At 36.0% G+C, this 27,144-nt stretch overlaps 1 protein-coding gene across 7 annotated transcripts in view; it reads left to right on the plus strand.

Moving 5' to 3' along the window:
- The window catches only part of CTNNA2 (catenin alpha 2), a 966,176-nt gene that overhangs the window by 912,074 nt on the left and 26,958 nt on the right, over positions 1 to 27,144 (plus strand). For 3 of the 7 annotated variants that reach the window (XM_047068620.1, XM_047068618.1, XM_047068619.1), the window contains 3 exons: positions 7,841 to 7,946; positions 12,245 to 12,379; positions 23,209 to 23,352. In XM_047068620.1, the coding sequence (XP_046924576.1) occupies positions 7,841 to 7,946; positions 12,245 to 12,379; positions 23,209 to 23,352 (385 nt within the window). The remainder of the gene's footprint in view (positions 1 to 7,840; positions 7,947 to 12,244; positions 12,380 to 23,208; positions 23,353 to 27,144) is intronic. The other 4 variants (XM_047068621.1, XM_047068622.1, XM_047068623.1 and 1 more) reach the window with 2 other exon arrangements.

Genomic DNA, 27,144 nt, shown 5'->3' on the forward strand with positions numbered 1-27,144 from the left:
TACATGAAAGTTCCCTTTTCTCTTCATCCTCACCAAGACTTGTCGTTTCTTGTCTTTTTGACAATAGCCATTCTAACAGGTGTAAGCTGATTTCTCATTGTGGTTTTGATTTGCACTTCCCTGATGATGAGTGATGTTGAGCAGTTTTCAGGCTCCCTTTGGCCATGTGTGTATCTTCTCTGGAAAATGTCTATTCAGATACATTGCTCATTGTAAAAACTGGATTATTTGCCCTTTTTGCTACTGAGTTCTATGAGTTTTTTATGTATGTTGGATATAACCCTTTATTAGAGATATTATTTGCAAATATTTTCTCTCATTCAGTAGGTTGCCTTTTCATTTTGTTGACAGTTTCCTTTACTGTGCAGAAGCTTTTTAGCTTGAGCTCATCCCACTTGTTCATTTTTGCTTTTGCTGTCAAATCCAAAAAATCTTCAAGACCAGTGTCAAGTTGCTTATTACCATGTTTTCTCTCAGAGTTTTAATGGTTTTAGGTCTTAGTTTTAAGTCTTTGATCCGTTTTGAGTTGTTTTTTTTTTTTATGTATAGTATAAGATAATGGTCCAGTTTCATTCTTTTGCCTATGACTGTCCAGTTTCCCAACACCGTTTGTTGAAGAGACTGTTCCCCATTGGACATTATTGGCTGTTTTGTCATAAGTTAACTGATCACATATGTGTGGCTTATATTTACATTTTAAACTAATGCATTTATTCCTGAAGAATTATAAAATAAAAAGGGTACATAATTTAAGCATAATAAAGACTATAGAGGAAAAAAATCACTTTTCAATCAATGGTCCAGGGACATTTGGTTCCTGGGATGAAAAAATAAAGAACAGTGTGATTTCTACCTCTCCTTCTATACAAAAAGAAACTGCATGTGGATTTAATATCTAAATATGAAAAGAAAACCTTAAAATTTTAGACTAAAATGGGAGATGATATTTATGATCTTGGGATAAGGATGAACTTTCACTTTCCAGCTTTATTGAGCTATAATTAACCTGTAACATTGTGTAAATTTAAGGTGTTCAATGAGTTGATTTGTACACATATATATTGCAAAATGATTACTACCACAGTGTTAACACCTCCAGCAAGGAAGAACTTGAATAAATGAAAGAGAATTTTTGCATCCATATTCATCAGGGATATTTGCCTGTAGTTCTCTTTTTTTTTTGCTGGGTCTCTGTCTGGTTTAGGAATCAAAGTAATGCTGGCTTCATAGAATGAGTCTGGAAGTTTTCCTTCCCTTTCTATTTTTTGGAACAGCTTGAGAAGGAGAGGTATTATGTCTGCTTTAAATGTCTGGTAGAATTCCCCAGGGAAGCCATCTGGTCCTGGACTCTTATTTGTTGGGAGATTTTTGATAACTGATTCAATTTCTTCACTGGTTATGGGTCTGTTCAAGTTTTCTATTTCTTCCTGTTTGAGTTTTGGAAGTGTGTGGGTGCTTAGGAATTTCTCCATTTCTTCCAGGTTGTCCAGTTTGTTGGCATATAATTTTTCATAGTATTCCCTGATCATTGCTTGTATTTATGAGGGATTGGTTGTAATAATTCCATTTTCATTCATGATTTTATCTATTTGGGTCCTCTCCCTTTTCTTTTTGAGAAGCCTGGCTAGAGGTTTATCAATTTTGTTTATTTTTTCAAAAAACCAACTCTTGTTTTCATTGATCTTCTCTACAGTACTTTTTTTAGATTCTATATTGTTTCTTTCTGCTCTCATCTTTATTATTTACCTTCTTCTGCTGGGTTTGGGGTGTCTTTGCTGTTCTGCTTCTATTTCCTTTAGGTGTGCTTTTAGATTTTGTATTTTGGATTTTTCTTGTTTCTTGAGATAGGCTTGGATTGCAATGTATTTTCCTCTCAGGACTGCTTTTGCTGCATACCAAAGCATTTGGATTGTTGTATTTTAATTTTCATTTGTTTCCATATTTTTTTTTATTTCTTCTCTAGTTTCCTGGTTGACCCATTCATTCTTTAGTAGGGTGTTCTTTAACCTCCATGCTTTTGGAAGTTTTCCAGACTTTTTCCTGGGGTTGATTTCAAGTTTCATAGCCTGAAAGTGTGCATGGTATGATCTCAGTTCTTTTATACTTATGAAGAGCTGTTTTGTGACCCAGTATGTGACCTATCTTGGAGAATGTTCCATGTGCACTCGAGAAGAAAGTATATTCTGTTGCTTTGGGATGCAGAGTTCTAAATATATCTGTCAAGTCCATCTTGACAATGATCCAATGTATCATTCAGGACCCTTGTTTCTTTATTGATCCTGTGTCTAGATGATCTATCCATTGTTGTAAGTGGGGTATTAAAGTCCCCTGCAATTACCACATTCTTATCAATAAGGTTGCTTATGTTTGTGATTAATTGTTTTATATATTTGGGGGCTCCCGTATTCAGCGCATAGACATTTATAATTGTTAGCTCTTCCTGATGGATAGACCCTGTAATTATTATATAATGCCTTTCTTCATCTCTTGTTATAGCCTTTAATTTAAAGTCTAGTTTGTCTGATATAAGTATGGCTACTCCAGCTTTCTTCTGACTTCCAGTAGCATGATAGATAGTTTCCATCCCCTCACTCTCAATCTGAAGGTGTCCTCGGGTCTAAAATGAGTCTCTTGTAGACAGCAAATAGATGGGTCTTGTTTTTTTTATCCATTCTGATACCCTATGTCTTTGGGTTGGCGCATTTAGTCCATTTACATTCAGTGTCGTTATTGAAAGATATGGGTTTAGAGTCATTGTGATGTCTGTAGGTTTTATGCTTATCGTGATGTCTCTGGTACTTTGTGGTCCTTGCAGGATTTCACTCACAGAATCCCCCTTAGGATCTCTTGTAGGGCTGGTTTAGTGGTGATGAATTCCTTCAGTTTTTGTTTGTTTGGGAAAACCTTTATTTCTCCTTCTATTCTGAATGACAGACTTGCGGGATAAAGGATTCTTGGCTGCATATTTTTTCTGTTCATCACATTGAAGATTTCCTGCCATTCCTTTCTGGCCTGCCAAGTTTCAGTAGATGGGTCTGCTACTACCCTTTTGTGTCTACCTTTGTATGTTAGGGCCTGTTTATCCCTAGCTGCTTTCAGAATTCTCTCTTTATCCTTGTATTTTGCCAGTTTCACTATGATATGTGGTGCAGAAGATCGATTCAAGTTACGTCTGAAGGGAGTTCTCTGTGCCTGTTGGATTTCAATGCCTTTTTCCTTCCCCAGATCAGGGAAGTTCTCAGCTATGATTTGTTCAAGTACACCTTCAGCCGTTTTTTTCTCTCTTCTTCTTCTGGAATTCCTATGATACGGATATTGTTCCATTTGATTGCATCACTTAGTTCTCTAATTTTCCCTTCATATTCCTGGATTTTTTAATCTCTCTTTTTCTCAGCTTCCTCTTTTTCCATAATTTTATCTTCTAATTCACCTAATCTCTCCTCTGCCTCTTCAATCCATGCTATGGCCGCCTCCATTTTATTTTGCACCCTATTTATAGCATTTTTTAATTCCTCGTGACTATCTTTTAGTCCCTTGATCTCTGTAGCAATAGATTCTCTGCTGTCCTCTATGCTTTTTTAAGCCTAGTGATTAATTTTATGACTATTATTCTAAATTCTTGTTCCGTTATATTGTTTAAATCGGTTTTGATCAATTCATTAACTGTCACTACTTCCTGGAGTTTCTTTTGAAGAGAATTCTTCCATTTCGTCATTTTGGGTAGTCCCTATGGTAGCTCCAAACTGCAAGGCACTTCCCCTGTGCTGTCCGGAGAAACTTGTGTTGGTGGGCGGGGCTACAGTCAGACTCCATGTCTGCCTCCAGCCCACCTCTGGGGCCACAGTCAGACTGGTGTGTACCTTATCTTCCCCTCTCCCAGGGGCAGGACTCACTGTGGAGTGGTGTAGCCCCTGTCTGGGCTGCTTGCACACTGCCAGGCTTGTGGTGCTGCTTCAATGGGATCTGGCCAAGGGCATATTAGCCGGGGTGGATCCTCAAGGTGCACAGGGGTGGGAGGGGTAGGCTTAGCTAGTTTTGCCATCACTGGTCCCCTGGGGGAGGGGCCCTGCAGCACCGGGAGGGAGGCAGGCCCATGGGACAGATGGATCCACAGAAGCATAGCACTGGGCATTTGCACGTCGCAAGCAAGTTTGGTGAGGGGAACTGGTTCCCTTTGGAATTTTGGCTGGGGGATGGGAGAGGGAGATGGCGCTTGCCAGCGCCTTTGTTCCCGGCTGAGCTGAGCTCTGTCCTTTCGGGACTCAAAAACTCTCCTTCCCGGTGTCCTCTCGCCCTCCCTGCTCTCCGAGAGCAGAGCTGTTGACTTTTAACATTCCAGATGTTAAGTCCCGCTGGCTGTCAGAACTCACTCAGTCTGGTCCCTTCGCTTCTGCAAGTCAGACTCGGGGGCTCTGCCTTGCCAGGTGGGCTGCCTCTCCACTGCCCCAGCTCCCTCCCGCCAGTCCGTGTAGCGCGCACCACCTCTCCACCATTCCTACCATCTTCTGTGGGCCTCTTGTCTATGCTTGGCTCCAGAGAGTCTGTTCTGCTAGTCTTCCAGTGGTTTTCTGGATTATTCAGGCAGATGTGGGTGGAATATAAGCAATCAGCAGGACGAGGTGAGTCCAGCATCTTCCTATGCTGCCATCTTCCTTGAACTCTGCTGCTTTCTTGCTGCCTCTGGAGGTGGTGGATAAGCCGTTCCTGGATTTTGGATCATAGCTCCAAATCTTTGGCATTATGCATTTTCAGACTTTATATGAGCTTCTCCCTACCTGCCCCTACCTCCAGCCTCCTCCCCCTACTGGTTCCAGAAACTAGCCGGAGTGGGACTGGGTCTGGGGTGGAAAGGGTCTGACTTAGAAAACAGTACTAAATCCAAAATAAGGCTGGGCACACCTTCAAAACCAGACTGGGTCCAGGGTCAGACCGGGTCAATCTTAGAAACACGATTGGGACCAGGAGGAACTAGGTCCAGAATGAAATTGTTTTTGAAGACTTTCTTCCTGTATTCTGGAAGAGTTTAAATAACATTGAGATTATCTCTTTTTAAAGGGTTAGTGATTTCCTCTGAGACACCATCTGGATTGACTGATTTTTTGACTAACTTTGTCTTTAACAGTCTTGTTTATTTCTGTAAACAGGAAATCAGACTCTGTAGTTTTTTCAAAATCTCCTTTCCTGTCAGCATTGGTAACTTATATTTTCCTAGAAAGTTATGTCCTCCAGGTTCTCAAATATATTTACATGTGTTGAGAAATTTAGTTTTATGATACTCTTAATTTTGTTTTCTAAGGTCATTTCACTGTTACCTTTTTTTACTTTTAAATGTTTGTTATCTCCTTTATTTTGTTTTGATAGCAATCTATTTTTTTACATCTGGTTTTCCTTTTTTTGGGGGGGGTGAACCCTGTTTTAGAATTAGTTTCCACGTTTCATTATTTTCTCAATCATTAATCTCTTCTTGTAATTTTATTAGTTTTTTTTTTCCTGCTGCTTCTTTGTAAATGCTTGAGTCAGATAATTCTTGTTTTCATTATTTCTTGTAAATTCATGTCTGTAGTGAAGGTTGTTTTCCTTGAGATCACTACTTTAGTATCCTTATAAGAATTAAATATATATATGGCAAAAAGAGTACTAAATTGTGATTCAGGACACAGAGGTCCCAACCCTAATTCTCTTTTTGTGTATCACCGTCTCTGCCAGTATCATCCTGGGCATGTCACTGAGACTTCCTGCTTGGGTTTCAGTTTCCTCAACTAGAAAATAAAGAAATATTTGATGATCTCAAAAGTTCTATTTTGCTGCCTAGTTTACTGAAATACATTCGTATCACCAGCTTGGGACTCTGAGAATTTGAATTGAGTCTACAAAATGGGCTCTAGACTCAAATGTTTTAAGTAATGATATACTAGTTAGTCTCTGAACTGTAGTTTCCTGTGTAGTCACAAAAGACAAGCTTCTAATTGTTCTTTGGCTATAAGACGGGAGTCTAAGCTTCAGGCAAATGTAGATCTCTATAAGTATTCCTTACTAACTTAGCATATTTTGTCATAATTAATCAACTGTTGAAAGTTATGTAAAGTTCATGGGGCAGTGTTTTTCCAAATCCTTTGAAATTCTTGAAACAAACAAATACCTGATTGTTGGTGAGGAAAAAGTTAAGCAGCATGCAGCTCTTTTTATGGGTTAAGATTGAAGGCAAAAAGTAACAACAGATATTGTGTCAGAGTAAAACTGTAAACAAGAAGAGATTCTAAGGTCTGGAAGTTATAAAACAAATGTGTAATAATGACAACATTATTAAACATTGACAGATTCTGCATCTAAACTTTCTTTAAAAAATATAAAGCAAAAACAAGGAAAAGTTTATTTACAGATAATAACAAATTAATGTTAGAAAATGGGAGCCAGATTTTCACAAAATCTTATCTATGCTACATAAAATTCACATATGAAGTCTCTTGTCATAGTTAAAAACCTAAGTAGTAACTGGAAAAAAAAAATCACTGTACTTTGTGGACAAATTAAAGCTACCATAGCAAAATAAAATATCTTAAGTTTTGAATTTGCCATCCTGTGTGTTTAAGCATTGACATGAATACAATGCATTTTTTTTAGCTATGAATGTAAAAAATACCAAAAGAGAAATTAGGAGGGAAAATGAACAAAATATCCTTCATTTACATATATTTTCTGAAGCCATTTTAAGTCTTCTATTTAGAAAATGTTATTATATAACAATGGCAGTCATTGCCACTGTATATATCCCTATGTGTTCTAAATAAGTTGTTTCTGAGTAGTTTTTCTCCACATCTCACCACATTTCTAACTATAGGAATGTAATTTTGTAGCCTTAAAAATTGCATTGATTTTTAGATGCACATAAGGAGAGCAGAATAAGTAACAATGCTAAAAAAAAAAAAGAATAAATGTATTGTTTTATTTACCTCTCAAGAAAAGAGAAAGAAAAGTCACATGCCCCATTTTGTTTAAAGATTTATATTGCAGCATAGTTTCCTTTTCTTTTATAATAAATATTTAAAATACATGTAATATTAAACAGTTCACCAAATTGAAAATGTTATGTGAAAATATGGGACGATGGTTTGGAAGTATAAAGACATCTACTGTCACACAGTGTTTTGTGTTTTTTGTTCATAAATCAGTACTGGAAGCATACAAGCCAATGGGAGTGCGGGCTCAACAGATTTCTGAAATGCCGGCCGATCAGTTCCTAGTTATATATGAGAGACCATTGCTTTTCAGAGTGTCAAAGTAGACTTAAAAATATAATTAATACAATATAGTGCTGGATATGGTATGAAAGACAATGCATGTGTATTCACTTTGGCTAGACTCTGATTTAAATGTAGGATTTACATTTTGTCCTTTATAAAGCTTAGTTAATAGTATTTCTTCCATTTTCCTCTCCTCTAAAGTGGGAATAATGATGCTTGCTTGCTAGCGTTGTAATGAATCCAAGTGAGGTGGTATATATAATAGCATAGGCACATGGTAAGCTTTTAAATATTAAATTCCTATCACCTTCAAAGTGGTCATCTTTTTTAATGAACCACTGTTTAAAAACAAAGAAATTAATATAAAGAATAAACTATGAGCATGCACATCAAAATAAGGAAAAATATTCCCTAAAGGTGAATGGAAGTAAAGTAGACTATTAACATGGAAACTGAAGTGAATCCAGAAAACATTTGAAATCCTTCTGATCTGGACAGAGCAAAATCAAATACAACAAGAGAGTCCTGGACAAACAATACAGTAGGTTTGTTTATTTGTTAAAAGTAAATTTCTAATTATGTTGTATATGTTGTTTCAGAGGCAAAGGCCCATTGAAAAATACATCTGATGTTATTAATGCTGCCAAGAAAATTGCCGAAGCAGGTTCTCGAATGGACAAGTTAGCCCGCGCTGTGGCTGATCAGGTAATACAGGAGGGAAGAGTAAGCACATGCTGTGTGGTACCATTAATTAGCACTTGGGTTCTATAATGGTTTTTATGTACTCTATAAAATGCTTCTGAAGGATGAATTGTAATCACTTAACGTTTTACAAACTGGACTCTAACTTTGCTGAGACTGAGTTCATGGCAAAGTGGGTTCAGTCCAGGAGCGACTCATCAGGCCTATGACCAAAACTCCTTCAGAACGAAGAGTACCCACTACTTAAGAGACATGACCCCCAAAGAATGGATTATGCTGGCTACCCTCATTCAGCAAGTCAGCTACACTGCATAAAGAGGAAGAGAAAGAACTTTTAACTCTTGTTATTTAATATTGATCTTACTATAATGATACTCTTGATAATTCTTAATAATGCTCTGGCATAAATGGAATTAATCCACATAATCAGGAACCTCCAGATTTCAGCTTTATTTTCATCTGGATTTAAAGGCATTACAGAGAAAGGAAATTCTGAGAGTATCTTTTGTGCCTTCCGACCGAAGTTAGATACATGAAAGTAGTTCTGAATCTCACCTGAGTATTTGTGTTTATCTCCACACTTTGCATGTCATGTGGCTTAAATTGGAACTCTAAAATCCTGTTCTAAATATGTCTAGTTGCAATAATGTTCCATTCCTTATAAGGGTACTTTAAACAGTAGACTTGTACAGGTAACTAATTCTTACCCTTTTGAATAACAGTGGTTTATAGTTTGAGCTATTTTAAAAGGAAAAATGTCTTAAAATATAAAATAAGATTCTGAAATAGAAAATATTACATAAGCTGTTACTTACATGGACACAACATTATAAGCATGAAATCGCTTACTAGACTCCAATATAGTGATGCTGTCTGGAGACACTGACATAGGATTGTTCCTCCTTCTTAATGGCCCTAGTCTCCTATAATTTTTGAGTTGCTTATTATAATTTTCTTCCTTCATTCCTTAATGTTTGGCTCTTCCCCTAAATACTTGCCGTCTTCAACATCCCAGATTCTAGAATCCCTCAGAAGTCAATACCAAATCCACTCGTCTTGGAAATACTGAAAACACATGATTAAATCATTAAGATTACATTTAAAATATGCCAGCAGATTGTCTCATTTTAATTTTTTTACATATATGATGGCTAATCCAAGGGAATGTTTTGTGCTTGCTTTTAAATTTTTGAGAGGGGCTCCTAGGTGGCTCAGTCAGGTAAGCATCAGACTCTTGGTTTCGGCTCAGGTCATGATTTCATGGTTCATGAGATCGAGCCTCTCATTGAGCTCTAGGCTGATGGCACCTAGAGCTTCTTTGAATTCTCTCTCTTCTCTCTCTCTGCCCCTCTACCCACTTGCTCACTTGATCTCTCTCCCTCTCAAAATAAACAAACATTAAAAACATTTTAATTTTGGAGAAACACTTAATCGTAAAGATAATTCATTAAATATTACCACCATTTGACTATCCCCTAAAATTCGTATGGGTTGAAGACCAAACCACCACTAAGTTGCTAATTTCAGGGACATATCAACTGCCAGACTTCCTGCAGTTTGCAGGATAAATTGAACTGATCTATACAGAGTTCTGTATGTATCCCAGAAAGTTTATGGAAAAGAGAGGAGAGATAATGAATGTTCTTGGAAATATGCACGCATGTATGCAAACAAACAAAAAGGCACCAGCCAGGAAAGAATGCCACATTTTTTCCCTGAAAGTGTTCAGGGCACTTGGGATGAGTGGAGTGAGAAGAGATTGGTAGAGTTTCTAAAAAGAGTTTTGTGAGGAAGGACTTCTTTCCTGAAGTGAAAGTAGATGGAGTTTGGATGGCTTCTCCATTAAACTCTGAATCTAAACTGCTTTAAACTATTTTTTAGTATGTTTAGGTTCCTTGAGTTCTTGTTTTTTGCTTTCACATTTTAGGACCTTTATTTCCAGCAATTATGCAACTTGAATCATAGTCCCAGGCAGCGGGACTATGGAAATAGAATTAACTATGGACTTGATATATGGAAAGCACATCACACATGCACACACACAAATCCCAAGATTCTAGATGTATTTTGCAATTAAATAACAAAGTATTTAGCAGCGCCTGGGTGGCTCAGTTGGTTAAGTGTCTGAGTCTTGATTTCAGCTCAGGTCATGATCGCAGTTGGTGAGATTGAGCACCACTGTGGGCTCTACACCGACAGCATGAAGCCTGCTTTGGATTCTCTTTCTCTCCCTCTCTCTCTGCCCCTCCCTGGCTTATTCTCTCTCTCTCAAAATAAATAAACATTTAAAAAATAAAAACAAAAATTAAACAAGAAATTAAATGACAAAATATGTAAATGCTATTCTATGATGACTTAAAATAAACACAAGAGTTGGTTAAATATAACCCTCTCTTGGTGGCATGTGCACTGTCATCAGCTATGAAGCAACTTGCAGTTTTTGCTAATGCTTTGTCTGAATAGGACATATCTTTCTCAAACTCACCTATTTTCATGATATATGAATTATATTTCTTGGTCCATCATGCTTTTATGTGTGTTTTAAATAATGGAATAGGATGAACATTACCAAAAAGTGGATGTGTTGCCTTTATTTTGCCTGAGAATATTTTTGTGAAGATTTGAGATACACAAGCAATATAAACTTTTTACGGACTGTTGCATTTTTAATTACTGTTCCATTGAGATAGAACTTCGAGTTTAATTTGTTGCAAGGTATTTGTATCGAAAGCCTTGTCAGCCCTCAAGGGAGATATCATTTTAAAGTTAATTCCTTTCAGTATATGGGTCTCTGGAGTAGGATAAATATTACAGTATTAAGTACTTGTAGAAAGCTAAAACAGTCTCTGTGGGATTCTTTCTTGATAAATGCAGTTAGTAAAAGAAAGTACCACAATGGTGTTATATATAAAAGAGACCCCTTTGTCATTTGTTAAAGATATGGTTATGTCAAAACCACAGGATTCACAGTATTAATGAAAGGTTTGCCTTTTTTTTTTTTTTTTTTTTTTTTTTTTTTTTAAGAATTGCCTTTCTTAAGCTTGAAGAAAACCTAGCTGGAGTCTTTTTCTCACAACTTTTTTCTTTCTTTTTTTTTTTTTTTTTGAGATAGAGAAACAGTGAGCGGGTGAGGAACAGAGGGAAAGGGAGAATTTTAAGCAGGCTCCATGCCCAGTGAGGAGCCCAACTTGGGGGTCAATCTCACAGTCATGAGATCATGAACCAGGCTATAATCAAGAGCCAGAAACTTAACTGACCAAGCCACCCAGGCACCCCTCTCATTCGCTTATTCTAAATAAGTCACTTCAGATTTAGCTATAGATCTTTATTTCTTACAGTGTTTGATCAAAAATTTGGTGAGTATACATCCTTTACAAGTGCTAATTTGAGCCAGAACAATGGAATGGCCTACAGAATCTTGAACTGAACTTTTGATAGTAATAGAAAAATATTCCAATTATTGAATAACCATTGGTATTGAAGCCTTAAATGCTTTAGAGAGTCATGTAAATATCTGTGGAAGTGTTCAGCTAAGCTCACTGTGTATTTGATGGATATCTACCCACTAAGTCTCAGAGAGAATCCAAAATTCCTGGTTCTAGTTGACTCTGGTATAACCTTTGAAGAGCTCTGTTTTTACTCTTATGTGTTTGTTTCAGTTGGCTTCAAACTCTACTTAAATCTCTTTCTCTAACAGTGGTTATGATCCTTCTCAGAATGTCTTATTTAAAGTTTATAATGTTGCTAAATTTTTGATAAATACAAAAATCCAAAAAGTGTAATAGACTTCCTTTAGTGAATGATACTTTTCTGAGAAAGCCAAAGGAAACAAATGGTTTTTTCACCCAACCAAATGAATTGAAATTCTATCTTATGCTGTGTCAGAGAGATTTCTACGCAGAGCGATTTCTTTCTAGCCTCTGTTGCTTTGGTTGTCCATATTAAAATAACTACACATAGTGAATGTTGAGTGGGCCACTAAGAAAAAAACCTGTAGAATATTTGGTTTTCTTAACAGTTTAGAAGACAACTGGTAAAATTACTCATAAACATGTACAGAAGTTCCAGTAAGACTTTCTGGAAGATCTTCAATATTCTGTTTAGAGAATTGTATCAAAGTACAGCTGACCATTGTAAACTACTGACTGTGGCTTTCATAAAATGTGCTATCAAGAAGTTAAATGGATGTGATTAATATTTATGACACTAAAACCTTTTCTTCTCACAGCTTTTATATAGCAAGTGTTAGAAACTGAAGAGTACTTACTAATTGAGATCACTTTTTTTTTAATGTTTTATAGTGTCCTGATTCAGCATGTAAGCAGGATTTATTAGCCTACCTTCAACGAATTGCTTTGTATTGCCATCAGCTTAATATCTGCAGCAAGGTGAAGGCAGAAGTTCAGAATCTAGGAGGAGAGCTCATTGTGTCAGGGGTAAGCTGGGAGTTGGGCTTCACAATTAAAGTTCCCACTGTTGTGCTTCCAAGGCAAGCATTCTTGGCAACAGTACTGCTAAAAACACCAAACTACAGTGATTCATAGGGAGTTTTTTTTTTAAATAAATGTTATCACCATTATTCCAGACCTTACAATAACTCACAAAGAGCAATTTGATTTTCCAATTACCCCATGTTTATACTAGCCTTGTAAAATCTCCATTCTTCACAAGAAAACTAATTTTGTAGTCTGGAAACTCATTGCCAAGCTTTGACTATTATAATTATTTGGAGCTTTTGTACATTTACTCATTGTGAGTCTACTTCCCTTTGTTAGTCCTAGTAATTTTCACTCTCTGTTCAGGAGCCAGCCTCTCTATGTGTGGATTGTGTTCACATGTTAGAGATGATGAAAACAATAGGAATTCATTCATCAGGTTCCAATGCATACTAGGTTATCAGTAACCCTTGAAAGCCAGAAAATATTCAAATTTAATACAGGTTGATGTGCTGTTGCCAAAAACTAACATAGTTGTCAAACACTAACAATTATGTCTTCTTTGCTTAATCACTCCGGTGTTTCCCTTAGTATCTGGTCCATTTTCATCAAATATAAAGAAATAAGTTTGATTAATAGAAGAATTATGATTTCTTGGCAAGATTTCCAAATGTATGTGTTGAGGTTCTTCACCTTGGCTTCTCCTCCCTCTGTCCCCTTCTTTGAACACGAGGTGCCATCTATTGTAAACTATATGCAAATTCCAAAGTGTGGCTCTGCCACCTTTAGTTCTTTTCCCAGTCAACGATGATACTGCCATTTTAAGTGTGACATTACTGGGAACATCACATTATCAACGTGGTGAATGCCTTTTGAAAATCAGACGAGTCATGAAGCTCAGTTCTCAATTTTCAGAAATTCAACAGTTTGACCATTTGATAAAAATATATGGAAAAATCATTCTTCAACGGTTTCAGGTTCTATATTATTTGGGTGGCAGAAAACAGCTGGGAAAAGAGCTGATCTGGCTTGCATGGAGATGCCATCTGGAAAGCCTGTTCCATGCAGTTTCACCTAGAGTCCGATAAATTGGCTATTTTGTGCCTCTTCCCAAAGCATAGTCACCTCTTTGCATTTCCAAAATGATCCTGCTTCAACATTCTTCAACAACCAAGAGCAATCTGTCTTGCAATGTGTCCTTTCTGCCGAGTTGGTAATTACCCAGTTTCTCTCTGCCAAGAAGTGATCAAAACATTGCATATCCCTTGCTTCTTTTCTTATCTTCAGACTCGATGGTATAGTTTCCCATACCATTCGGCTTTCATGTCCATCTGTATATAGCACCTGTGGAACTGAGTGCTTTTTGTTTAGCTTGCCTTGTGTGCTTTCATTTGTCACTTTCCAAATCTTATTATTTACATGGATGCACAAAGCATCTTTGTGGATCTCAGAGTCCACAACCTCATTTAGGTGATATTTTACTGGCAGAGCTGTTCTCCATTATCCTCTCAGTACCCATTGTTCATCACTGCTTCCCGAGCATCATTTCCATTGTCTTTTCCTCATTTAGATGTAGTCCAAACCATCACTGGCTTTTATCACTTGCACTGTTGGCATTTGTAGAGGTGTTTGAGACTGAGAACACCATCAAGAAGCCTGTTTCCTTCTTTGAGTCTTATTGGCAAAGTTCATAAATCCTTGCATGGGAGAAGGCTTCTTTTTGAGGAATGTTATATGACTTTATAATAGTTTTGAGTCAAATGCATTATAAAGGTTTGCTATATATTGCTTAGTTTTGGACCTGCTCTTGGCCTCCTCATTTTTTCAAAGCTTGATTGCTATTTGGTGCCATACCTGCATCTGTAGTCTGCTGTCTTTGCCACTTCTGCGTCCATCTTATTCTTCATCCTCCTTCACTGATGGCTAATGGAGAAAAAATACCAATGTGTTTCTTTCGCAAAATAGCCACAAATGACTGCCTTCAAAGTTCTGAAAGAGTCAAGAATGTAAGACCCCATACACACAAACTTTCAATGATTTTGCCAAGAAAAATGTGTCCATGCCTAGGGCCCCATTTATTTTGTTGTCTGGCATGACAAAGTTGCTACATTTTTAGGGATAAACTACTATAGTATTATATATGAGAGAGAGAGAGAGAGAGAGAGAGAGAGAGAGAGAGAGAGAGAGAGAGAGAATGCTTAAATAATGGGATTCAAGGCTGTGGCTTCTTTTCTGAAATAGAGGAGAGCTCCCAGGAAGGTATATTTGTTAGTATCAAAATTTCCCCTAAAATAAGAGATTTGGATAGCTTATTTCCTTTTTTCCAGGAGAAATGACTTAAGTCTCAAAGCTGAGAGCTGTGTTTTTAGAGCCGTGAGCTAGCATGATGAACAGAATGCACATGTGCACAGTTATGTATCATGTCAGCATGTGTATGTTTTATGTGATTCCGTGTGTACTAACTGGGAAAGGCTTCTTCTGTTGTATCTGCCTTTGGCTTGAGAGGTGGGGCAGGAAAATTCAACAGGTCATAGGCTGGGGACAATGGGTGCAAAAGTTCTTCTTGTGACACGATGGGGAGTTGGAGAAATAACACAATCCTGGATATATGCTTACATGTGCTCAATCATACAATTGCTGTCTAAGAAGCACTACTAATTTTCTGTCTGGAGATATGTTTTTAAAAGTTATTAGCTTAAATCCTTCTTAACAGGCAAAAGGTGCCATTCTTACTAAATCTCAAAGTAGAAGATGCATTTGTGAGCCAATTCAGCTTACGCCATTTGTGTGGTTGCTAAGGAGGTCAATGGGGAAGAGAAAATTTAAAAAAACAAACAAACAAAAAACAAACAAAAAACCCAAAAAACTAACAGTGACAGAAATGTTAAAGTGAAAGTAGAAGAAACTGAAGTCCAGAATATTAAACATCCATTAGTTTATAAATTGGCTTTATTGGCTTAGTGTTTGTTTATTTAATCTCTTAGGTCAGTTTACATGCTTTTTGGAAAGAGGAATGTTGAAAGAAGAGGAAGAAATGAGAGTAGGATAGGAGAGAAGAGGCATGAAAGAAGAAAAAAAAAATAAATTTAACCATAGCGTATCGTAAATTATTTTAGTGAAGGTAATATCCCTTAAATGTGATAGCATTATATTCATCATGGCAGGAAAATTGAGCAAAGTTTTTTCCAAGTATGTAAATATATTTTGCATACAAGTAAATTCCAAAGCTGTGATGTGGATATTACTTGTATATTTGATGGTTGTGTTTTTAATTAATTTTTATTTACTAGGTTTCAGAGGATTTAATGGATTCTTTTAAATGTAAAAATGAAGATGTACACATGGATCTGAAGACATAAAAATCATTCTAAATAACCTTTGATTATTTTTACCCTAACATTTGTACTTCGTGAATTTTTCTGAATGAGATTGGAAACAGTAAGGTGGAATTTAAGAATGTAGAATGCTGAACATCAAACATTCTGATAAATCTGAGAAATTGCGCCTTACTATTATTATTATTATTATTATTATTATTATTATTATTATTATTTGAAGTTCAACTACATCAGGAGTCTCATTATAACAATGAAGTCAGAACAAAAGAGCAATAACCCTACCCTGGACAGGAATTCACTGTTTAGGTCAGAGATGGAAGGACACAAATTGTAACTTACAGTTGACCCCACATAAAATGCTACAAATTTTGAAAGATTTTATTGCATTTAAATGTCTTTTTTTCATATTAACAAAATATAGGAGCAGAGTTTCGAGGTGGGGATATTAGTTTTCTCAGACTGACTGAATGGAGCCCTGCCCTATTCCTGAGGAATGGAGTAACCTGCCCTAATGTGCACTTTTGTTCTTTGCCGTTTAAATCTCTCCTTTCCAAATTTAAATCTCTATCAATTGGGTTGTGGAGAGAAGCTTGACAAGGTGAGAAAATAATAATTTGTGATGCTGGTAGGATTTGAATTGTTAAAGAAAAATATTAGAGAATAAGGGGTCAATTACAGTCCTTATTGCCTGTTTTATGTCATTAAAAAAATTGGACTCAAAATCAACATGAATGTTCATGGTAATAAATGAAAACCATTAATACACTACTAGAAACTGATAATGGCCAAATCAATCCTACCTACTATGGCATATAACCAAAGATACATATGTGCATGTGCACAAACATGCACATAAAACAAATACACATGATTTGATATTTACTCTATTATCCTCAAATAAGCAGTAATTAGGAACTGAACAAGTGGTTGACAACTGTGACACATCTGATCCAAGAAAATTTAGGGAAAAGAAAATGTGGGAATTATTTGTACAGTGCTATATGTATTATATCTTTTAAAATATATATTTTATACACTTATATTACATATATTTAAAATATATTTTTTAAATGTGATTTGTTGAGATGAGAATTGCATTTTATTTGAAAAGTTCTATATTTCCTCTATAAAAATAGTGTTAGTATTTTGTAATGATACGAAGCAGTCATTGGAATTAGCATTGTACCTACTTATGTAACCTTGTACTTTAAGCAACACTTTTTTGGGGAAAGAGTTTTTTATATATATATTCTGATTCTGTTTATTGTCAATTCTTGATCTCCACTGATCAGAGTGTAGTAGTAATGGAAACAAATCTAAATTGCTATTTCAATTTGGATTTGAAATACATTTCTCTGCTTCACTTGAACAAAAGGGTATGTGTTCAGGAAATTAACTGCAGTTACAAAGAATTTTCTCCAGATTTTTCAGAGGGTAGGCCATTAAGTATTTGGGCTTAACAGACTTTCCTGAACTATGCAACAGTAGGAGAGGCCAGATCTAGAGACAGTAAGATTAAAACAAACTTTAGATTATAAATCTGGATGGAAAGATGGTGGAAATATTCTGTAACACTAAGAAAATTAAACAAGTACTTATCATTGGCAGAATGGCCATAGTTCTTTGCATATACTTTACTACTAAGATGGGTTGCTGAATAATTCAATCTTTCTCTGAAAAACCTAACCTTCTCAATCTGTTATGACAGTAAAACTATAACCATTTAAGTTTTGATTCCTGCATTAAGTCTTCCTCTGTTACATTTATATCAGTGTACATGGCCACTGATTTTGTACAACCTAAATTATGCAAACCTTCAGAGAAAAATAACCCTTAAGTGATTTTTCAGTGCAGATTCTTTCTCCCAGTGTTATAAAGGTGACATTTGACAAACTCAAGGTATTACATGTGGAAGAAATGGGAAATGGGGAATGTTATAAGTAAAAATCTCCTTGGGTGCCAGGCATCATAACAAGTTTTGAGTCTAGTATACCACACCTGTATAGGTGTCTCCCTGAATTTAAATAGTCTTTGTGCAAAGGAGGATGGTGTATTGCTCTGTTAAAGAAGCTCTTTAGTTACATACTTAGTGACAATGGCCCTAAACCTATCAATTTGATCAATTCTATGCATTGAAAAAAATCAGTTTTTTCACTGATGAAATTAAACTGATTTGTTTTATGCATAGAAACAGACTTTATATTCTAATGCTCTCATTTTAAAGTGAGAAAACAGACTCTCTTGTGGCAAAATTGGAACACGAACCAAGCAAATAACTCTTTACCATAGGTGGAAGCATGGGTTGACCTAACTTGGATCTACTCAATGGATTAATTTGAGTGCATCACCTGAACTTGTACTCTGAGGCATTTATACTTTGGTCTGAGGGCATTCATTATTGCTCGTCAGAGGAGAAGTGGCTAGTGGCTTTAAGAAGAATGTCTCTGCCTCAGAAATGTCAGTGCCATTACTTGTCATTCAGTCAGTGAACTTCCATTTCTTTAGGTTTTAAAGCTATTCAAGTTTTGAAAGCCTCTAATCAAAAAGAAGGCAAGTGATCCACACCTTAATCTATTCACAGTTAATGTTTTGGATCTCAGTTCATATTCAGAGCATTATTTGGCAGCCAACGACTAGCAATATTTTGTGAAAACTGGGAAATTAGACATCTGGCAGGTACCTGGATGAGGGACACTAATTTTGCATCTTTTGATATCTGTGAGACACAGGCAAACCTATTTAAGCAGTGCTGGTTTATAACATTTTCCCATGAGACCTATTCTAATTTTGAGATGCTAGTTGTTATCATTGATTTCATTGTTAGATGTTATTTATTAATATATTTTAAATAATGTCTAGTGTCTTAGGAGCTGTCTCCTCATTTTTAACTAGTTGTCGATATGTGAGAACAAATCCAGATAATATCTGTTCCCTTAAGTTGAACCAAGTTATTATGGGAAGCTACAGTGTTGGGTAGAATATCTTTATGTTTGAAATAGTATCTGTAATTTAGTGTATGCTTTCTGGTTTTCCTGTGTACACTTGGATATGTCAGCTCTAGTCAAGAAATACATTATTTTGAATTAGTTACCTAAATCCATTGTGATGTTTTTGTTTTTTTCTTGTTCCTACTTGGATATACCTCAAGAATTCCTGGATACTGAGGCAGTTGGAAGAAAAAGAAGCTAAAATGTGAATAAATTGATACAAGAATATACACATAAACAGAAGATAAATATTAAAATCATACACTAGATATTATCTGGGGATCTTACTGATTTTGCACCATTTTCAATTACCTCAGATGACTCAAACTAAAGCAAATTAAGAGACTCCATAGGAAAACTGAGACAGGATTTTACGTTTGGTACTGGATGTGATGAAATTTTTTGACAACCATATTTTTCTAGAAAAAGGTTAGTGTTTCTGTATGTTGTTCCTAAGTTCTAATGACAAACCAACAATCCGAGCTTCAATGAGTTGTATTTCCTTTTCACATAGTACATTTTCTGATTCATCGAACAACATTTCTATGGTGCTCCAACTAAAAAGGCACAGTGTTAAATATCTGTAGGGTGAGGGTATTCAAAGTCCTTCCTCTCTAATAGCAAATAATTTCCATGAAAAAGGATAAGGTTTTCTGTCCATTGTGCTTTTGTTAGATTGTGTAATCCATTGGGTTTTCTTTTTTCCATTTAGTTTCTCATCTTACTGTTTAGCATTCTCAGCAAGAATAGCAGGGTGTCTGTTGATGGCTATCTCTGTGTATTCACTGTTGTTCTTGGTTTACTATATTCTAGAAATAAAAGCATGTTTAACTTACTATCTTCTGCATTCTGTCCCTACAGATTTTGTCAAATGCTTTCTCCAGCTTAATTTAAATGATTTATAAAATATAGCTTTTATCACAGCCCTTAGGAGAGAAATATGTGCCATGTTATGGCCCATGTATCTTACAAATAGGAAAGACTTCTGGATGGGCAGTGTGTGGTTTTCTTAGTTTAGATTTCTTTTACTGCTTCGGAACATATTGTCTTACTCTATCTTCAACAGTCATTTTCTTTCTGGGCAATAAATATATTTCAAATATTTCATCCTAATCCAATTTTCTTGAAGGCACGCTTACTTAATTTGTACTGTAATCTTTTCTTTCATCATCAATACTACATCTTACATTATTGCTTTTTCTCTGAATACCTTCATCTGTGCAGATGCCTTGCTGATAATGAACTTGAGTGGAACTCTGACTAGATCTTCTGTCAAATCTGCACAATCTGTATCTTGACCTCTTTCATCCATTTCCTTTTGCAAATCTATTTCTCAACTGAGAGAAGTTCCTGGAGAAGTTCCAGGCAGCATCATCTTCTAAGAACCATATACTCTTTTAAGCCCAAGGCTATGTATGTCAGACACTATCATAAAACAAACTCAGAACAGAATCTCTTTATCTAGGAACTCCTGATTAAAATCCATTGCTATCAAAATTGTTTAGATTCTCTATTGCTGAGATATTTCTCTTTAATAATAACATTTTGGTCAGATTGCATGCCAATGCCTGATCATGTCTTACACAATGAATTACTTTATAAAGACACCTTTTGATTATTCTTTTGGAGTACACAAATTATCCCACCTGACTTTTCTCGATCTTTTGCACGAAGTTAAACAAATACACCTTTTTTCAACAGACGAAACCAATCCTACATCTCTTTGATCAGAATAAAATTATAACCATGACTTCAGTAATGGAGTTTCTTGACTCAAATCTTACAATCATTTCATATCTTGTCTTGAAAGGCTAACTCATCCATTTATGTGATGTCATAGAGAGTATGCATCAAATCCATAATTGTAGTGACAGTGTTCATAAACAATGTCAAGTGGCTAAATCCTAAGAAGAATTGGAAATTATCTGATCCTGGCATTGCATTCTGTGTCAAAGAAAGTTCATTTTGGTTTTTCTTAAACTAATCTCATAACTAAAGACATTATTGCGATCAATCATACTAAATCACCTAAAAAAGTCAGCACAGTTCACCACTCTGCATCCTTTTGATGCAGCCTAGTTTTGCATTGGGTTCCTGAAGTCATGCTCCATTTCCAAATAAGCAATAGATAATAAGAAACATCAACAAATTATAAGTCTAACTTGTTTTCTTTCAATAGTTAAAAAGTGTTTAACTCCATTTTTATTCTGATATATTAACATTGGCAGATATATACCTTCTTTGTTGTGTAGTAATATTGTTAAGGTGTTTCTTGGAAGAATGAACAATTGCAATCAGTAATCTTATAATAACGACCTTTAAATTTTGTATGAAAGGTGAGATGACACAAATAAGCTTCTAATACATAATAATCATTTTTGAAACTGAAAAATAAAGATAAATGAATAGCACGTTCCCTATAATGGGAAAATCAGGAGATGCCTAATTTCTAAACAAATGGGATCATCATAAAGCATAAAAAAGCAAGGATAAGCCAACTAGTCAATGATCCAATGAGTAAAAATAGGAAGAAAATAAAACTTCATAGGGCCATTAATTGTGAAAACTCACACAATAAAGCTGTTGAATATAGAAGCTGAATTTAGATTTAGAATTACTGAAAATAGAAATACAATAATACAAGAAGGAAAACAAGCAGGATATCACTGCTTTCTCTAATAAGTACAGAAAACATCAAATACTAGAAAAATTCCATTTTTCCATAAATGCCAGATATTTTTTCTATTGTATTTAATTTTCTGAAGAAATTATTTAAATGCCTCTAACATTTATTTTGAAGTAAAATATGGGAGTAATGTTGCCAAATCCATTATCAGTTTGAATTTAGTAGCATCTATGTTTCAAAATGCTCCCTAATCTACCAGTTTTGCTTAATTAAAAAAATATGTTTATTTATTTTTGAGACAGAGAGAGACAGAGCATGAATGGGGGAGGGTCGGAGAGAGAGGGAGACACAGAATCTGAAGCAGGCTCCAGGCTCTGAGCTGTCAGCACAGAGCCCAACGCGGGGCTCGAACTCACGGACCGTGATATCATGACCTAAGCCGAAGTCGGATGCCCAACCGACTGAGCCACCCAGGTGCCCCTGCTTAATTTTTAAATTGTGATCATTAATACACTTACATATTTCGTGATCTAGGAATGGCAGGATTAAAAATAGAATTATATTGGCTTAAAACATAAGAAAAAATTTTTAATCATGAATATTGGTTATCTACACACAGAAACATGCTTTGGGCTTTACCCATTTATGATGCCATGAACTGTAAACTATAATTTTGAATCTTTTACTAAAATATTTTCTGTGGGAATAGTGAGTTTCACTTTTCATATATTGCACGGGGCAAATGAAGATCTGGCTTCCATGTGGATGGTTTCAGAACCTACCTGCTCTTTGAAACTACTCCTTCCTTTTGTCATATTACCCACTCAACAACTTTGAGTAGTTCATAGTTTTTTAACTTCTAAATCTCCATTTAAAATAAAAATACCTTAATGTTCTCCACATTATTCTCCCATAGTGCCTAATTTACCATCCCCCCCCCACCAGAATGGACTCAGATGTTAAACAAAGCTATAACTATATGACTATACCTTTAGTGCATGTGACACACATTTGGTCAGTTAACATCACTGGGTAACTTAAATTTGACCTCTGAGAGTGGTAGTGCAGGGACCTTATGGTTATGGAAATCTTCCCATTCGATTTTTCTCCAGTTTTGAAGGTGGGCTTTATTTACCCCCTTTACATATATACATATATATGTTATATTCACTACACAGAGAAAAACTGGTCAAAATTGTCAGTAATATTTCATGCAGAAGGTAAAATCTTAAGAAGTAGAAATAGGCATTGGTTATTGGCTTATCTTTTAAAATGTGCCTGTCACACAGCCCCTCCTTGGGTACAAAAAGGAAGAGTAAAAAGAATTGCAGTTGTAGCAACAATGAATTCATTAGTTCTTCAGTGATTCCAATGAAAGAGGTAAGTATCCTTTTAGTACCATGTACTGGCTGCACATGCAGAGGCCAAGGGCTTAATGAAGGTCACACAGCAGGGCAATGGAACTTCCAAGAAAGACATCTGAGATTCCCCACATACCGTTCCAAGCTTTAAGAGCTGTAGCCCTTGCTTTCTCTCTTGGTGATCTTCAATGCTTTAAATAGGGGATTCATCCCCTTTGAACCCACAACGATTGTCCCCTACAATGCCTGACAAGGCAGGGTGCTTCTTCATCCTCCTTCTCCAAAATGGTCCATTTATCTGTTCAAGAGAGCCAATGAGGAATTCATATGGCTGGGCTGCTTAATATCACAGATGCCCACCCATATCTCTTTCAGCACCTAATTCCTTCATATGCCTCTTTCTCCCAATGACCCCCTCCCTCTTCCACTTCCCCAATCCCTTCCCAATAGGGTACGTTTTTTTTTTTTCTCTTGCTCTCTCTCTCACTCACTCTTTTCTGTATCTCTCGGAAATCAGACAGGAGTTCAGAGCACTTTCACTACCTTTTATGAGGTAGATTGTGATGTCATAGATGGGGGCAGGGCTAGTCAACTTTCTACCCACCTCCCAACCTGTGCTGAGGGAGCTCCGATCGGGAGTGGAAGCAGTGATTCCTCCATGGTGAGTAACTTTGCTTTCTAATGTAATCTGTTTCATTGTAAACATTAATTTTGAAAGCAGGTGGATGGGGTTTCAAAGAAGTAAAGATACGACCACTCAAGTCTTCTTTACTTACTATTTGGGCAAATGATCTATTTATTTATTCTTTGTATGAGTCAAGAATTACATAGCACAAATACATTCTTCAAGCATGATCTAAACTTGAGAAGGAAAAATGGTATTTCATTCCTTTATTTCTTAGTCTTTCTTCCCATTGGGAGTGAAAGTCATTGCATATGTGGAATGAACCCATTCTGTAGTCCTTTGGTGAGCTTCTTTAAGGAAGGCTAGTTAAGAGTGTGTATTCTTCTTTGTTTGAAAGATTACAGGGTCATAAAACATCCTTAATTGATGTTGGCCCAGAGAATCAGTCTGCTCTTCTAAAATTATGGGGTAAAATTGTGAAGAAACTGATACATAAAGAATTAATGAACTTGGTTTTGATGTAAACAAATGAAAACTTTCTAATGCAAAGACTAAAATATTTATGAAAACAAAGGAGTCCCCACTCTTGCAAGATTAAGAGTGAAGCTATTTCAAGGCGTCACTACCAAATTTGCTACCTTTTTTTGTTGATGTTGCATGTCATAACACTGATGCTGTTTTGTAAGTTCTCTTCGTAGTTAGGAGCTGTGAAATGTCACTGTTCTTTGTTTCATTTGGGTTTCTATATGCTGATTAATTCTTTTGTATGCCTTAGTATTTAGAAAGAAAAGATAACTGGAGTGAGCATTTTTCCTCCACTTTCCTTATTCTCTCCTGAGTACTTATTAAAACTGTCAAGATACCAGCTTTTATATAAAAGGGCAAAATAAGTTCATGGAGGTGGTTAAATCTTCAAGGGATGCTGAAAAGCATTGGGGTGGGTGTTTTTAAAACAGTTTGGACCATCAGAATGTGAAGCCCTGTTACTTTTCATGGGGTAGGATAAAAGCTTCTTTGTGTGGATCATGGGTATTAGGAAATATATTAAGAGGGTATCATTCATTTTTTTTTTCAAATTATACATCCCTAGTTAACTATGTGTGGATATTGGTGTTGGAAAATTGGAGGCAGTTTGAAAGGTGGAGTCCTTTCTCAGCATTAGCTTTTCTGTTATGCCAAGACCCTCTCTCCCTCCTGCCCTGCCAAATTATGCATTCCTTACAGCTCAAATGCACTAAGGTTAATACTGTTTTTTTCATTACCTGGGGAAGAGTAGCATGGCAACTTCTCAAGTGATTTTCCCACCTACGCTTTCTAACTTAAAGAAGTCACTGTAATAGTAGGGATTTCAGGCACAATAAGGAAAAATGGAGCCATAACTAGCAAATGGGAATACTTAGCTGATAATTAACTACAGCCAACTTAATACTGCAATGTGGGTAACAATGCCAAAGTCTTATATGTTGGGTGATCCCTCTCAAGTCTTTGGCCTACCTTCCTTTAAAACTGCTAATCCCCTCAAACCCAGGTAGGAGGAAACCTTCAGTGCCAGAAAAATATAATGTCTAATCATAGCTCAAGTGTTTAATGTCTTTTATCAACCCCTCATACAGCTGCCAGGTAAGAAATGCTCATATTTTACAAACCCTTGGAATATAATCATCTTTAAACTTCGTGAGTTAAGAACAGTTGTGTTGTGCACTTGTGCAAATTCAGAGAGTCTATCATGGAATGCATTATGCATGCACTTGTTTATCTTCATGTGCATGTTTCATTTATAGTGGTGTTCATTGTTTTTAAAATCCATTTGTATGTATCAAAACTCTAATTTAAAACTACTGTATATTGTGGTATAAACAAAACAATGAAGTGTAACAGTAATTGCATTAATTTAGGGTCTCAACACTGGCATCATAGTTCCATTTCTGTCATTGACTAATTAGGTGACTGCAAGAAAATTACATAGATCATTTAGGTCTCCATTTTCTCATTGTAAAATGATGATAGGTCATCTATGGGATATATCTTAAAGTATCCCTGCTCTAAAACTGTATGGTTTTATAATATATTTTTCAAGAAATTGCTTACAGGAAAAAGACTGATTCATTGATGAGACATTGTTTTTGTAGGAGACATATAATTGTTTAGACCAAAAAGAAAATTTCAGTCCAAAGTTGGTCTTAGAATGTACCCTATATTTGATGGAATGTTACCAAGTAGGCCCCATTCTTTTAAATGGACAATATCAAACCTGTGATGTTAGCTATGTGTTGGTTTGGAAGACTGATTTGTTTTTCTAACTCCATAATTTTGTTGTTCTGATTATTTGAGATAAAAAAAATCCTTATCTACTATGTAATGGAAAGATTTAGGTATCATTGGGACTATAAACTTAAAAAAAATACTTCTGCAGTATTGTGGGAATTCCTTTGTAGTGTTGGGAAGGGTTGATGAGTAGGGAATTGGTGGGTACTAATGTGTTATGGGGGATAAAAGACATGTGGGGCCTGGCTTCTGCTCTTGAGGAATGTGCAGCCTTTTTGGGTGTCCAGATACGTGCCAAGTGTCAACTTAGAGGTGAAGACAGAACATGTCTAAGAACTAAGATACATTCCTGTGGTGTTGGGTAGACTGGATTGCACTGGGAAATTTTTGTGAGAAGCTGAGGGCTTCAAGTCATTTGGAACACAATGGTTTAGATTTGTGTTGTTGCACGTAAGGAGGGCAGGGAAGCATTTCAGGTTGACAAGACCATGGAATTGTAAATCTTGCAGAGTAGGTCTTGTGTTTAGATATGGCAAGTATCAAAGCCGTGTATCAAAATGTTTGCCTATAGTCCAGCCCCTCACTTTTCCTGAGCCCCTTTTCCCTTAATCATATGCTGACTTTACAATATATGATACACCTGTTTAGAAGAATTTAGGAGGCTGAAAGTGAGTGAAGTGCAAAGATTATTTATTAAGATATAATTAGGCAGCCATTGTGTCAGTTACACAAAAGGTCACATCATTACAGCCACAACGGAGGAAGAGAACTAAATAAAAGGGAGGAATTAGGTACAGGTGACTCTAGCACTAAGGCATTCTGATTTTCTGACAAAAGTGGAAAAGGATTATCATTTTGGATAAAGGGATTATATTACCATTGAATCATTTAGAAATGTCGGATGGCCACGAGGAAATGCCCACTAGCTGGAGAATCCATGTAAGCAGGACAATTTTCCAAAGCAAACAGAAGGTTCTCTGTGTACTGAGCAGGAATTATGTCAGACTGCTCTCAGACAGCCAGTGTTGAGCAGGTTTAAACACTAAAACTGCACATTGTTATGTAAGCCTCCTTCCCCAATGCACTTGGAAAGAGGTTATTCATTTGGGCATGATGTGCCAAATTGACAAGAGAAGCACACTTATGTTTGAAAACTTCTCTGCTGCTGTAGATTCATAGGTGGCTTTCAGTGTATACTTAGCATCACTTAGCAGTTTGTTGTATTTCTTGCCATCTAAGTTCCTACTTTGACCTTTTTAATAGACTGGAATTCCATGAGCAGAATTGCTTTATCACCTATCCCAGATTCTAAGGATTTAGTTTGTATCATCCAGTAAAATGTTTCTTAATTTCCTATCATGACATAAAAATTAATTTCTAGAATATACCATCTCAGAAAATACCTTTCAAAGGTGAAATTAGTGTATATGGGAAGGATGAAGTAGTGTGATCAAACTCTGGGTTCTCTTAGAAATAATTTTTCCCAAAAAAGTTCAAGTAGGACTTAGGTAAAACTTAAACAATATAAAGTGTTAAAGGAAGTTAGAGATATAAGAATTATGT

Source organism: Lynx rufus, unplaced genomic scaffold (assembly GCF_022079265.1).
Source record: "Lynx rufus isolate CCGP_SWC_20201006 ecotype Redwood Valley unplaced genomic scaffold, mLynRuf1.p SCAF_8, whole genome shotgun sequence".
Lineage (NCBI taxonomy): Eukaryota > Metazoa > Chordata > Mammalia > Carnivora > Felidae > Lynx > Lynx rufus.